Below are 16,079 nucleotides of genomic sequence, written 5' to 3'. Positions count from 1 at the left end.
AGAGACGAGCAGCTGTGAGATAATAAGATGTGTGACATCCTCCCAGACATTAACCCATTTATCAACAAATCATGTAAACTAGGGGGGAAATTAGGTTACCACAACCATGTGAATGCTTTAATCACACTGTTACCTTCATCTTATTATTCACAGTAATCTGCTTATGGCGGTGCATGTAATCGTAGTGAGTGGTGGTGGACAGGACCAGAAGTAATGCAGTAATCAGTGAGGCATCAAAGTGTTTGTGTGTCAGGTTGGGCCAGTTGTTTGAACAGGGTGATTGGACTTCACACTGCCCCAGTGGGATGATTAGACCTGCATTGATCTGCTGCTACACACACACACACACAAACACACACACACACACACACACACTTCTGGGAAGAGAGTCCTTATCGCATCATCCCATGAGCAGCCTAAGCCGGACTGTTCTATCGATTGCCAGAAAAACAAGACCACCCTGGCCCGTGGCATGAAAACACACACTCAGAAATATAAATGTACACACAAGCAGGACCTTGTGTGTGTTTGGTAATAAATGTACATATAGCAAACGCATGCTTGCACATGGAACGGCAAACAAAGGCTGATTAATGCGTGTACCCAGACACACACACACACAAACACACACACACACACACACACACACACACACACACACACACACACACACACACACACACACACACACACACACACACACACACACACACCGTCAGTCAGAAACATGATGCATCCTTGTTTTCATCCTGCCCTGGCAGTGAACTAGCTCTGCAGAACTTTCACAGAACCGAAAACAAGGAGAAATTCTTAAAATAAACCTCTGTGTTCCCAGAATTGCATAAGCAGCCTAGTTAGGCTCAGAGCTGCAGATGGAGAGTCTGAGGCAGACAAACACAGAGCTGGCAGAGTTTACAAGGCCTCTCCAGGTCTCTCCAATTACACCAATCTCATTGGAAAGATAAGGGCAGAACATAACTTGGGTGTGTTTCAAAGTTACCGTTTGGTTTTCTGGACTTGAAGAGGGCGCTGAGATGACTTAGTGGGCTTATTTGAAGTTGAAGTGTACCTTGTGGTTATGGGCACACAGTTCTGTCAAATTAACTAACCTAAAATACATTCAGAGTTTTAGTGCTTCCACCTCTTCTCTGCCCTTTTGGAAGGAGACTGCATGTTAAAGTCAGAAACTGTCTGTGATCCTAAAATACGTAAAAAATTCTGCTCACGTTGCCAAAAGGGCAAGAATGATGCTCAGTTCCTGTCCTGAGGGCTGCAGATGCCACACAGACAGTCTGAGTCTTTCTCCACAACCTCCAGAGGGTTTAGATTGCATTTTTATCATTTCATCCAATGCAAGATCTGAAACAGTTTGGTAAAATAGGACTTTTGATGAAATAATTGTTCGTTTCCATGAAATTACTTCATCCATCTGTAATCGAAATGCTTCCAATGGCCTAGTTTTGGTGGTAACTCTGATCTTAAGGTTTCTAAATGACTGCTGAGGTAATGTGGCACATGACAGATAAACATTTACATTTTCACTATGGAAACAGATAGATTAGCTACATAGAAGGAAGTAGGATTTAGATGGAAACTAGATATCCATCTACTAGCTGTGTTTCCATAATGTAATTTTATGTATATTTTGAAGTATTGAGTTTACATTCCTGAACTCAGTTTAGTATAGAAGGAGGAGCAGATACATCAGTGGCCACTTGCTCTAATGCTGATTTACAATGAATGTTTTGTTTCATTTATCTCTGCATTGGAGACAGAATTGTTCAAGACAGGCTTGTTTCAGTTGGCATCAGGAGTCATTTCTGTCCTGTGTTTATGCTGACAAGTTTATTCATCAAAACATACACCATACTTATGACTCATGCATGGGTATGCAGGATCTCTGTTGGTGAAACATGATGTTTCTGTGATTTGTGATCTATTTATAAGAGGTTCTCACTCGATCCAGATGTTGGCAGTTTAAGCAGTTGAAGTTCCATGTGGAAACGTGTAAACAGATGGGCAGAACGTGTTCTATCAGCATCCCAGCTCAATGCTGGATCCATCTGCTACCAGATCAGTCACCCTTCATTAGGAATTCCTCTGAGGCCATCTTGTTTATAACCGTCCAAACTGTGGTTGACCTGAGAGACTCACAACTGTCACTCTCATCAATATCCCCGACCCTCAGTGGCACCGCTTGACCCTCCAGGGGTCACTGCAGGACAGAGGTCAAAGCTAGCGACCCTCAGGTTCCTTCACATGGCCGGACTGGGCTCTGGGACTGTAAGTGGTGGGAGGATTGATGGAGGCAGGTCTGACTCCGATGGATAAACGGAGGAGGATTTATGGGGCTGACCACTAGGTAATGGACCCTGACTGTGACCATGGAGCTGCACCGGTCACCTCACAAAGTCGCATCATTGACATTGGAGTAACTGTGTGTGTGTGTGTGTGTGTGTGTGTGTGTGTGTGTGTGTGTGTCATGAATGAGATTTCCTCGATGATGTCGCTTATTTGTAGAGCTCATTTAGAAAATCCATTACGCCCACTTTGGAAATGAGTGCATCCATTGGGCATCTGTACAATCTACAGGATCCAGCCGTTGAACATGCAGCTGTCCTTGTAGCAGTAAAGCCACTTTGGTACTTAATGTACCCGTTGTCCTTGCTGTATAATTCAGCATTTTGCAGTTCATCATAGTGTAGGAATGCATGTCTACTTTCTCATATATAATGGGAACATTTTTTACCCCAACAGATCTAAGCAAATCAGCATGTGTGTAGCCTTTTTCAAACGTCATGAAATGTTTACATGCATGTGGCCATTTTTATCTTCTCTCACTTAACGCCAGTGTAGCAGACAGGTGGGTACAGGAGGGAGAGTAAGGAACCGATCATTAAGTTTTACTGCCTTCTATACGTGGCCCCTCTAAGCTTGGCAACCTTTACAAATGCATGTGCTGGTGTGGAGAATATAAAGAAGCAGAAATAGTGCTTTCTGTGGGTATATGGTTTAAATGATGGCAGTGGTGTTACACATGTTTGCATAAAATGCTTTAAAAGCTTTAAGGATTGTCCCATAAGCCAAAGTAATCAGGAGCAGCAGGAATCACAACTTTCTTTGTAGCTTTGAATGTCTAAACTGACTTTGCGGGGCTTTTCATCGCTTATTATTAACTCTCTTAGTGTAAAAATGTCTTCAACCTGAAGACAACGAACTTTCTGGCTCGAGTTATTGCTCAAATGTGAGCACAGGACATTTTGGAAGTCATTGTTTATTCATCCCACACAGCAAATGGACCAAATATGCTGATTTCAGCTGTAAGTTAGAAACTGTACACTGTGTTTGTTCACAGCTCAACCATGACCTCTGGCCAGTCTCAGACTTTGCCAGAAGCTCCATTTTTTTGTGATTATTCTTGTACCAGACCTCTCTCTATCCTTCTTATTTTGCATCAATTGCTAGGTGATGCAGCTGAAAAATCGAATCAAATTTAACCAGATAAAATGTTTGATTTCAGTGGACATCGATGAGAATTGACAATCTTTAATGACCTATTTTAATTAAAAATGTGAAGATAAAAGGTTTATGTTGAATTTAACCAATTTCGCCTATTTACTTGTATCTGTACATTCATGACTTGGAGTCCTAAAGCCACATATGTGCAGACTATTTGTTCCAGCTGTAGCATTGTCAACTTAGACACCTCTTAACCTCACTTTATCACAGATTTGCAGCTGAGGAAACACCAACTTTATATTTCAGTAATGAGGAGACGTGTCTTCAGGTAGTGTGACCTAGTTTAGACGCACACAAAATTAAGAAACAATGAAGAGAAGCATCGATACTTTGGAGTGCTGATTTTTCTGATGCCTTTTGACGCAAGCTCCCTTTATTTTCTGGATGTTTCTGTGTAAAATCTGTGTAGTTTCTGTCAAACATTTCGACACAAAGTCTGCTTTTCTAAATCAGATTAGACCACATTCTGTTCATTTCCTCAAGAAACTAGTGGTAAGAGGAAGAGCACAGAAGGAAACTTGTGCCTTAATTAAAAGAAACCAACATTTTGAAGTTTCTCGTACCTTTTTCTACAGCTCCTTCAGTGATAGTGAGTCAGCGTTATGTCGTTTGACGTTCGCTGTTAGTGGAGGTAGAAAGAGCGTGTGAAACAGAGACAGATGGAGGGTGAAGCTGGGACTGGCACCTCATCGAGCAGAGCAGAGCTGATAGTTTCTGCTAATTAATAAAAATGATGAGACAAACCTGAACACCACACCGGATGAGCGAACATGTGGTCTGGTGTGTTTGAGGCAGAGTGGGTATTTGTGTGCGTCTGGGCTGGTTGGAATGGTCGTTTTTCATCTGTCTACAATCACTAAGCACACAGTGACCCCTGCCAGTTCCTCCTCTCCTGCTTGGTTCCCCCCTCTGCTCTCTCTATTCTGACCACGTTAGACCAGGACCCTGTCGCTGACCCTCCAAAGAGAGATTGATTACAGGAAAGAAGAGAATTTTGTTTGCCTTCCCTTTTTATGTGTCTCTAGGTTTTCGCCCACCTCCTTCCCTGTCACTATCTCTTCTCCTTCACTTTTTGTTTATCTCTCGCTCTGGCTTTTTTTTCTCTCCCTTGTCATTATTTTCTCCGCTGAGTTAAATTTTCCTGCTTTGGGTTTCGCTTCCACAAACACCAGCGTGCTTCCTTTGGAGGTGGATATTAAAAACAAGGGGTCCAATTTAGATTCTTTCTGGATTGTTTTATTGTTACCTCTCCCTCTGCCAGCTCTGTTGGCCTGTGGGGAGGGGTTGTGGTGAGTGGTGAGTTGTGAATATGTGCGTTTTGGGGGTGTGGCACCAACAGCTGGTCATATGTAAGTGTACACAGTGGGTGGGTGTGGGGTTTGGGCGTATTGCTGAAATGATGGAGGGGTTGCATGTCAACTCTGTGTGAATCATCCCAAAATGAAGGAGAAGCTTGAAAAGGGATTACAGCTTTTTTAACCATGAACTTTTCCCCCATCATACACATTTATAAGATCATATTGTTCCCTTATCATCTCCTGTGTCACTTTTCTTCTGAACTTCCATTAGCTATGCTCAATCGGGAGTAAGGCTGGAAATCTGATGACGGATTTTTATGCATATTTTGAAGAATCATGTTAGAAAAAGTTAATGGAAACAACAAAATTTAAAAAAAAAAAGTTTTTACGCTTTCTTGAAGCGTTTAAGTTAACGCATGTTATGGGAAACAATGGAAACGCCTTTTTCAAATAAGTTCGGTGTAGCAAACATCTAAGTTACATGACTGATCAGCTGTTTTTTGTTTTAAGTATTGTTTTAGGCTTTTGTTGGCTTTATTAGATAGATAGACACTGGCTGACATTAAAGAATAAGTACAACTCTTCCGATGACTTGTCTTCATTTTTATTCTGTAGATGTCCAGAATTTAGTTTGCTTCCTGTTGTTGTTGTCAACTAACTAATCTTTATTAAAGACTATGCTGCCACTTTCTGACAATGCTATGCAGCTTAGTTTATTGTCGGAAACAAGCCTAATTTGCTGTTTTTTTTAAATCATAATTTTCTGCAATATTGCAAAAGTTTCCTTCAAAATTGCTAAGCAGCTACAGAGTAACTTATAATGCGATAAGATCAGGTTGTGTTACCATTATCGCAGTACGTTGATTCTGTGATACATTACAAGACATTTTACCCCACCCCGAATAGAGAATCAGTTTCCTTTTGTTTCATTTTCACATCTCATCTTCACGTACCAACAGAAGCGCTGAAATTTCCCGTTTTCATTGCTGTCGTGTGATTCTTCTGGAGAGCAGCGAGCGCCTCAGGCATCCGTCTAACCCCCTGAGCTCTCCTGATGCTCATTTCAACAAGGTGCAGGTCAACTGCTGAGTGTGGAAGATGCCAGAAGACAAAAGGCAGCTCTGTTTCCATTTCCTTTTACCTCCTCAGCTCTTTTCTCTCCGTCTCGTCCCGTGATCCTCAGTGGGTTTGGGGTTTGAGAAATCAAATATAATGTTGTTTCTTCTCAACAGTGTGGAAAATAAAAGACGGTTACAGGTATAGCTGGCAGACATCCAGAATCTCCCCTTTCTCTTTGTCTCTGACGCTTATTTTTCTCATCACAGATACTCCACTGATGGTGAGGAGCAGCAGTGACTCTGCTTTGGCTCCACCCTATGAGACGACACCTACACCTCCACCTGATGACCAAAGCAATGGGTCTCCAGAACCGGTGAGTGGAGTGCCATCGTCTTAGCTAAATGTGCCAATACAGGGGTCCTCGATTCATGTCATCGACCTGTGGTGTTACGTCAGAACTGGTTACGTGGAGCTAGTTGGTGAGCGGAGCAGATGAATACGTCCTCACGCGGTGCTATAATACGGCTTTGTTTATGTTCTCTGATTGTACACCACCTTGGATTGTGTTAAATTCACTCACTTTTTGCCCTTCATTATGGCTCCCAAGCTTAAGTCAGACTCTTCTGATGTCAAAGAAAATGGTGATGGTAAAAGCTGCAGCTGTCCAACTAGTTAAACTCGTGCTGCAAAATGGATCGTGAGACGTAGCAAACTTGACTTCTTTACTGTGGCTCTTGGTACACATTACAGAGTGAAAACTGCAACAAAAGCAGAATAAAACAACATAAATACATGTAAATGAATCCTTTTAACTTAACCAGTAAGTCCAAAAATAAAGTTAATTACTTATGATATTGCTAGTTGAACTGTTGAAAAAGAACATTAATTTCTCTGTTTGTTTTCCAAAAAAACCCAAAAATCATAAAAAGAGGTTCAATGTCTCAGCAGAAATTGGACAAAATGTTCAGTCTCCACTGTCTAAACTCCCTACTGTTCAACCCTCGTGGTTCAGCCGGAGCTAAAAGAAAGCACATAAATAAGAAAGATGAACGGATTTCATTTCCAATTACGTCTTTGGTGTGTGTCATTCCCTCGCTGAAGAAAAACAGAGAAAGCCAGTGAATATTCCTCTTGTGGTCTCGCTCCGTGCCCCGGGCTGTACTTTGAAAGGGTCGACTTTTCAAGTGCTCTCCCTCTTTTCCGAAGCAGGCCGCCGTTAAGGAGGGCTTTGTTTGCTGCCTTCTTCTCGTCCTTCTGTGGGTGATTGTATGTGTGTGGCTGACAGGACGTGGGCTGTATGAGGTCACACTAGTGAATGTGTGTGTGAGGGAAACTCAGGTGGAGGGAGGGAGGGAGGGAGGGAGGAGATGGAGTCCTGTTGTTTACCCCCGCTGTGTTCGACTCAGCAGTGACTAAGCAGAACACAGGCATCAGCGGGCGACGAGTAAACACAATGACAGAGCCATATTTTCTGTCCACAAAACGTCGGGCCTCGTGTGCTTCAAACAGCGTGTCTGGACCAGAGTGAATAGGCTCGTTATAGATGATTTAAAACATCGCGACCAGTTTACACAAATCTACATCTCTGTGCCTCCTGACAAATGAATCCCTGCTTCAGACTGCAGCTGCATCACTTAAACCCAGACAGAAGCAGTGGCAGCAATGACAGCGATAAAGAAAAGACAATGCATATGAAGGTTTTATGTTAATTCCTCACACCTTTTGTACATCGCTTTGGTCAAGACTGAAATATCTCAACTATTGCATGGATCCCCTTAAGGATATTTAAAAAAAAAAAAAAAAAAATTTAAAAAAAAATATAAATATAAATATATATATATATATATATATATATATATATATATATATATATATATATATATATATATATATATATATATGTGTATATATATATATGTGTATATATATATATATATATATATTTTTTTTTTTTAATGTGGAAAAAAAAATTTACAGTGAAACTTCTGATGAAGGATTTTTTGGAAGATTTTTACTAATTCTTTGAAAATATTTACAATAATTTTCTTGACAAATTTGTGGGAATTTTTAAAAATAAATTTTTTAAGGGAAACTTTTAAGGAATTATTGGAATTTTCTTTCTGAAGGTTTTGCAAATTTTTAAAACTTCGGGGGAGTTTTTGCTGAATATTTGGATTTTTTTCAGACAAGGAAACAATATTTTTTGTTGTCCGTAAATGAAGACAACAGGAGGGTTAAAGCTAAGCCTTTATTTAAAGTAGGAAGTTATTATCTGAATGCAAAAAACCTTCAAAATATGTACCTTTGATACACAGAGATGTTTTTTTTAGAGATTAAATCAGTGACCTGAGAGGGACTTTAAAGATCTCTCTTAATGATGCATTATTAAAATGATTAATGAGCATGTATTAAAGGCATCAGTATTAATGATTTATAGTCCTTAGCATGTTATCCTTTTGTCTGTATGTTCTACTGGCTGTTGGAAAAACTCTCCATGCTTCTGTACCACATGACCTGGATATTTATCAGAAAAAGTTTGTTTTCGACCCGCTAATGCTGTGGAGGTACAAGCTTTTTCTCCATGAACCTGCTCATTCGCTCATGTACTTCTTTGGCTCCTACAAGATTTGCAATATAAAAATCAATAATCAGCCTTTAGGTAATTAATGTTTGTTCACAGCTACAGCAAGACTTAGGATCCAGAACGTGTAATCCACGTATGAGAAAGGCAATACGCGGGGAACAACAAAGGATCTCGACGTGTGCACGTCCGTGCACGTGGAAGGCTTCAGAGCCGTCACACTTTCTTGGGCATATTGAGTCGTGGGCCTGATGGACTCCCCGGATCAATACGCTATCACTTTATCCTCACTCATCCACTGTACCACTCCTCTGGAAACTCCCACCACACACGTTCCTGCTCACTCACTGGAATCAACACACACTTAGAAGTAACACACACACTCACACTTTTGTCCCTTTTAGTCTTGAAGGAGGTATTGAAAGCTAGATAAAGTGTAATTCAGCCTGATGCAGTGATAAATATGCATCCTGGCCCCTTTAATTGATTTTGCTGCCTGTTATGGTGAAGGCCAAGGTTGGCCCACTTCTCCCTGCCTTTGATTCTCATTTTCTATGCACATACCTCTCTTATTTTTCTTTTTTTTAATCAGAAGAGCTAATGAAACTGGCTAAAGGCTGAGCAGTGCTAAACATGCAGTCGGCCCTTTAATTGATTTAGACTTCCCGCTGTGTTCGACGCTAATAAATGAGACGTTTAATGTTACCTGCTAACTCCAGGACTCTCCTCTTGTATCCTTCCTTCTCCTCTTCCTAATACATCGGGTCCTCGGTTTACGATGTCTTTATCCATTCTCTCTCTCTTTCCCCTTCGTTCTTTCCTTCTGCCTCCCACATCTCTGTCTGATTTTGAATACCTAGAGGTGTAATGATGCAATCCGTGTTAACACAGCAGAAAGCTGGACTTTATAATACGCTACACGTGTCCAGGATTGATGTTTCCCTAAGCTGTGATGTAAAAAGCTGACACCTCAACCAGCTACACTCCAGTCTGCTGTTTTTCTGTGTCTGGCTCGCTGCAGGATGTCGTGTGTTCGTCCCTCGAGGATTGCACTTCATTTTCATGTGTGTTGTTTGTAAGTGTGTGAAAGCGCGGCGGTCAGTGGATGTGATGGATACGATGAGGGTCAGGGAGCGCCGGCTTGTACACCGAAGCTGTGATCCTGCAGCGTACGTACATATGCACACCGTCTCGTACGCACTCCAGCTATTTCTCAGCTACCTGACTGCAGCACACACAGGAAATACACAAAAGAAATACACACCTCATTACTCAACCGTCTGACAACACTCACACACACTCACAAACATCTCATACCTCACACCTCGCTGTCACTCACACACACCTCCGACTACAAACAGCACCCATAACACAAAAACATGGATGGCAGCGTGCAGCACAACAACAGAGGAGACAACTTGTTAGTCGTGCTCAGACGGGTTTTCAGACAGGTGTCACAAATTATTTGAGCGCACATCCAGGACCACAAAGCGTGCCACATTCAAATCACTCAGCGAACAAAATAGATTACAAAAATGAAACGAGTAGAAACTATGATTTCCGAGGAAATGTTATGAAAAAATAAAATAAAAAACTGCACTTGAAGGATCTGAAACGTTAAGACTTTGTCAGCTTTTTTACTGCATTCATACTTGAGTTTAAACTGAAGCAGCTGAAGTGAAAGTGCTAAAAGGAGTTCAAGTGTAAGGACAAGCTGAAGGGTGGAAAATGTCACCTGAAGTGTAACATAAAAAGAGTTGTTGTCAGCTTGTAAGCAAGAAGTTGAAGTGTCAGCTGATGCATAAGCACAGATGGGAGTTAAATTTTTATCAAGCCAGCAGCTTAATGTTGGTACTGAAACAATACTTTCATTTCCCAATGCCTTAGTTTGGAATAAATCTGCATTTTGATACAATATTCTTTTTTCATACAGTGACAGCTTCTCAAATACAATCATTTACATGTAAACTAGTCAGTAGTGTATATAAATCTGATCAGGATTTAATGCCTGGTTTTGGTACTTGCCAGGTTTAAATTTTTGCACATTTGGCTCAGCAAATATATGACATTGTTAGAATTTATCTCATTACAGGTTAAACTGGGATTCATGAGACCAGGGATCACCAATCATATTGCAAATAGTGGAATAACTTACATTCCAGATTGCCTCCCCCAGGCCTCCGTTCAACCTCAATACATGCTGGAAATGAGCTGTACTTCCAGTAACCAGATTAAACAATCAGATTGGACTATGGGATTGAAACATTGTGGAGCAAAGTGGTTTCTTGCTCCTGTTGTTATGGTGAAACTAAATGAGCTGCATCAACTCATCCCATGACCTACACCTCACACCAGCTGCTTTGGCTTCAAACAAAAAAACAAGAAGATTTTTTTTTATTTTGAATGTGCCTTTCTGTATTTTTGTATTCTTGCATCACAGGCTGCAAAGTTTGGAATTAATTTCCAATCAGATTTAGATGGGTAGGGTAAACCTTTTGATGTTATTATTATTATTCCTTCAGTGGGAAACTATCAGTTCCTCATAACCATGCAAATGCTTAGTTTACATTAGTCTGTTTGTTCCTGAAACTCATCCACCAGTTCCTGGTCTTCATCAGAGGAAAGGGGCACCAAGTTTACTGTTCTCGATGAGCTGTAAAGGTCCTCTCCCAATGTTTAATGACTGAACAAGAATTGTGTGCAGCTGAGATTGCTGCTTAATTAGAAAGGACAGCAGAAAGACCAAAAATGGTCCCAGGACTTGATGTGGGCCTGTCTCTGTCCATTTCTGCTAGTAAATGAATGACACTTTCTCAATGAAGTTGGATACAAACCTTCTTTTTCTGTTATGTGCCGGTCAGATTACACACTTTACAACAGACAGAACCTCACACTATAGCTTCAGGTCATGAAATTGCACATCTTGTCAGATCATTTTATTTAGTGTCCATGTAAAGGATCTCAGTCGAGTTGGAGAAATATTGACCTTTTAACTGCAGCTTCACAGATTGGGATGACACAAACAATCAATAGTGAGGTTGGGTTCATTGTGTATGTCTTTTAGCACATAATACTTGCTCTCTTCTTGTAGAGGAGCAGGCATACAGGGGATGTTGTGTTATTGTGCGACACGTGTTCAGTTTCACGGTTCACTTCCTATAGAATAAGATGTGCAACAAATTCTTGAGTGTTTTTGTTCCATGTGTTCACCTGCGCTCCTGCCATCCTCCCAACGGCCGTGTGCGACACTGTGCTGAGGATGTGTTCGTGTACAGAAGGGGGAGAAGCCTTTGCGTTGTGTGTGCTTTAGCTAATGGCGTTGCGGGAAGATGCACAGCAACAATGGAGCCTCCAGCTCGTCTTTCTGCCCCCGCACACATGCGCTCTATTGTGGGGTAATCTCACTCTGCCCAGATAAGTGGGTCACTATTTGTGTCGGCAGCATTTTTCTGTGTTTTATGGATACATTATTTTGATGTTTTTAGCTGTGCGGTGATGATATGTGTAGGTAATATTTACTGGGAATGCGTGTGTGTGTGTGTGTGTGTGTGTGTGTGTGTGTGAGGTGTAAAGCTTATTATTATGTGTGTGTAAGAGAGAGAGGTGGTCCGCTGGGGAGCTGGGTGTGGTGGGGGGGTTGTCGAGGAGCAGGCTGGTGGGCGGGAGCTTTTTAGCCATTAGTACTGGTGACACAATGAAAGTGACAAGGCAGAAGGACCTAATTGCACCCCTCTTGTCTTTAGCGATTTGGGGCGATTTCTCTGTCCCACCCCTCGAGTGTGTTTGAGCGTCTTGCAACAGTTTGACGCTGTCGCTTTCCTTCTTTCCAGCCACATATCTGTCTCTCTCTGTCTCTCTCCCGCTTGCTTTTTTATTCGTTTGCCCCCGGGGTTGTTGATTTTTGCCGACTTAAAAATAGAGCCTTGCCTGACACTGGGCAGGGATGGAGTGGAGGGAGGGGGAGGGAGAGGTGGATAGATAGAAATATACGTAGAGTGCAGGAAGGGAAAGACGGCGGCGTGTGGTTGGAGCTCAGCGTCCGGCAGTCAGTCTCTCTTCACCATCCGTAAAGGTGATTGATGGCGGCGTTAGATTGCTTTGCTAATTGGCGGCGGGGCCTCTTCGTGTTCGCTGACTGGCTGCTGTTTGTTTAGTGTGTGTGTAACGGTTTGAACTGTTAATTTGTCTCTACAGCTATTATCACCATGTTGACTAAGTGTCTCTATGTGTGTGTTGTTTTTTCCCCCAACAGGAGATCAACAATGTACTGAAAGGAGCCCTGGACCGACTGAACACAGACGACCGTCCCACCAAGATGAGCCAGGTCAACTACAGGTAAGAGTGCCTGCAGGTGTGTTTTCTGCTGTGAGCAGACGGATCACGCTGTAGGTGGATATAGCACGGTGATGGAGAGTAGGATTAACACTACGGTCTTTGTTTGACACTCTGGATTAAACTGTGTGATGCATTATGTGGTTGTAGGTGGGATAGTCTCACATATATGTATAGGCTAGACTAGGGGTGAGAAAAAGCAGAACTGGAGGGCAATTCTTCTAACAATTGACTTGGATTTGCACTTTATTATGTAATAGATGTTTTTTGTTGTATGACAACAAGGCAAGCAGTTTGATTGACAGATTTTATAGATAGGATTCAGTGCTTTCGGGACAATATAGACTATACCAGGGGTGCAAACTTGTTTTATTTCAGGGGCCACATTCAGCCCAATTTGATCTCATGTGGGTCGGACCAGTAAAATCACAGCATAATGACCTATGAATAACAACAACTTTGAACTTTTCCTTTGTTTTAATACAAAAAGTTCACATTTAAGGAATTATCTTTATACAAAAGATTATGAACAACCTGAAGTTTCTTAAGAAAAATAAATTCACTTTCAACAATATTCAGTCTCAATTCTTCATACACATTTCAACTTCCAGATTAGAGTGTCTGCAAAGTAACACAACATTTAGTCAGAGGTATCTGAAATTACAGTGGTTTGCTTTATGATCAAAATGACAAAAGTCAGCCTAAAAACGACAAAAGCAAGACAAAATGTTACAATAATCAAGAAACAAAATGACAAAAAATGAAACAAACAACACAAAACAAAACAAAAGAGATAAAAAAAATCAGACAAAAAAGTTACAAAGCGACAAAAAATGAGACAAACTACAAAATCGAGAAACAAAATGACAAAAATAAGACAAAAAACACAAGTGAGACAAAAAAGAAACACGAAACGACAAAAGTGTGAGACAAATGACAAAAATCTGACAAAAAATAAGACAAAATATTACAAAAATGAGACACAAAGCGACAAAAGAACAATGAACAATCTAGTATTTTGCTTTATGATCAAAACAACTTGTCATGGAAATTATTTTTAAATTTATAGTTTTACAAATGTACAATCTGCAGTTAATATCTTCTCTGTAACTTTTACATTTTAGAAAGTCGTCCCGCGGGCCGGATTGGACCGTCTGGTGGGCCGGTTTTGGCCCACGGGCTGCATGTTTGACACCCCTGAGCTATACTATCTAGGGTTGGAACAAAATATTGTATATATTCACTGTCATTTTGCTGATATTTTATATTAAAAACATGCAGGTGCTATAAACAGATTCCCACAACTAATTTGACGTACCAGAGTCACCTCCTCATGACTACAATCAAATGATTAATGGTAAAATAAACTGAAGTTAACTAACCTGAAAGAAGAAACCTACAGGGGGAAAAGCTAATTAATTGAAAAATAATGATTATTCACACACACTGACAGCACAATGGGGTGATTAAGTACACAATACCTGCCTTTTTCCTCTTTAGTTTCATGGATATAGTGATGCATATCATAATAGGCATTGTGTTACCATCGTTACAATATAATAGTATTGTGTCATGATTTACTTCTGTGATTCCCTTAATACCAACAGAACAAACACTTCAGATGCTGCCATACTGTCAGGAAAGTTCTTCAGTGGAGTCCTGGCTTCTCCAAATTAATACTCAGAGCTGTCTCTCGAGAAAAAGCAAAGTTGTACTTGCAGCAAGGAATCACATGAACAGAGCACATTCTGGATAAGTGACCGACAAAGGCGATAAACAGCATAGCTTTTATACAGGCCATAAGCATGAGTTACACATCGTGGTATGTGTTCTCTCTAGTTCGCTGCCGGTTTGGCCTTGGTTCCTTTTTACAGCGCTTCATGTAAAATTACTGGGCACATCTTCATATGAGGTACACACCACACAGTTATGTAGTATTACAATGAATAAGAACATTTAATCATAAAATACAATAATTTTTATAACATAATAGTACAGGGGGCCTCGACTTATGTTGGAATTCTGTTCTTACAGCGGAGCGCAACGCGATTTTTGCCATAAGTTGGAACTTGCATATGTATATAAGTACATATCGCCTATGCTATCACAGTGGTAGCTGCCATGGCACTGAGTCTGATTTACCTTTGGGTTCAGGCTAGATCCACTTGTCAGCAGCGTTTGTGTGTGAACAGTGGGTGGGCGTGCACAGACACCTCACCATGGCAACCTCCACCGTTTGTCTTTTGGCTTGATGGGATCTTCATCTTTCATCTCTCTCCGAGCTGTCAGTCACACAGCAACCATAGCAACAATGGGGCCTTCGATTACAACACCCTTCACCTGTCTCATCCAACAAGCCCGTGACGAGAGTGTAGATGTCTCCGATTTCCCCGATTAGAGAATCGTTCTTTTAAAAATAACTCCAGAGAGAATCGCGGGCGCTTGGAGAAGGACTTGGCTGGAGTGACAGATGGTGATTCTTCAGCATTTTACAGTACAGTGGTGTCCTGACAGCACTGTGGTACAATGGAGGCACGGCTCTCACTGATAGTTTGCCATGGTAACAGATGGTTGGCAGTTGAAGAAGCCGCGGTGAGCGAGCGACGGCACATTTTCAGGAGTCCCGGCCGCGAGTTTGTTACGCACTCGGTCCTCCGTTGATGTAGAGGAAGTCAACCAAGAGTGGGAGCTCCATCTGTCTCACTCCTCGTTGCTCTTTTCATCCAACCCTACTGTCCCTCGCCTGCCTCTCTCTCTCCACCCCCCCAGTGGAGCGACTGTGTTTGTTTGTGTTTGTGTCAGTGGGATGGTAAAATGGGTGAGCGGAGCTATTCTGCATATTAGCGCGCAGCGCTAACAAGATACGGTTGCCTCTGATGAGCTTGTTTGTGCCGCCGTTTGTTTATTGTATGAATGTAAATGGGCTGAAGCTGTGTGTATTTGTTTCGACTACACACTGTGTGAGGATGCATCATTCAGGACTTGCTTGTACCTGCATGTCTTGTGTGTGCATCCTATCCTGGCCCTGATTGTTGAGCATCACTGAAAGTAAATTCGGTGTTTGTGTATGCTCATGGACGGTGCACAAGTGTAATTTAGATGTAACCGTGTTCTCTAATAGATGTAAATGTGATGCATGTGTGTATCTGTGAATTTTCAATTTGGAGGAATGTGACTGATGGTGTTTGTGAGCATGCAATAGATGTAGCAATAAGAATGCAAATTGGATGTGTGTGTGAGTGTGTGTGTGTGTAGTGCTTGTGCGACCCTGGCAGAGGTTAACGAGAGCG

General features: G+C 41.5%; 1 protein-coding gene across 4 annotated transcripts in view; it reads left to right on the top strand.

Annotated features, from left to right (window-relative positions):
• Nucleotides 1-16,079, top strand: part of pard3ba (par-3 family cell polarity regulator beta a) — a 210,630-nt gene that overhangs the window by 46,109 nt on the left and 148,442 nt on the right. For 3 of the 4 annotated variants that reach the window (XM_055008546.1, XM_055008545.1, XM_055008547.1), the window contains 2 exons: nt 6,143-6,249; nt 12,710-12,792. In XM_055008546.1, coding sequence (XP_054864521.1) covers nt 6,143-6,249; nt 12,710-12,792 — 190 coding nt within the window. Of the gene's footprint in view, nt 1-6,142; nt 6,250-12,417; nt 12,530-12,709; nt 12,793-16,079 lie in introns of those variants that run through there. The other variant, XM_055008548.1, reaches the window with a different exon arrangement.

The sequence above is a fragment of the Amphiprion ocellaris genome, chromosome 24 (genome assembly GCF_022539595.1).
Source record: "Amphiprion ocellaris isolate individual 3 ecotype Okinawa chromosome 24, ASM2253959v1, whole genome shotgun sequence".
NCBI classification, from domain to species: Eukaryota; Metazoa; Chordata; class Actinopteri; family Pomacentridae; genus Amphiprion; species Amphiprion ocellaris.
This window is presented reverse-complemented; position numbering and strand designations above follow the sequence as displayed.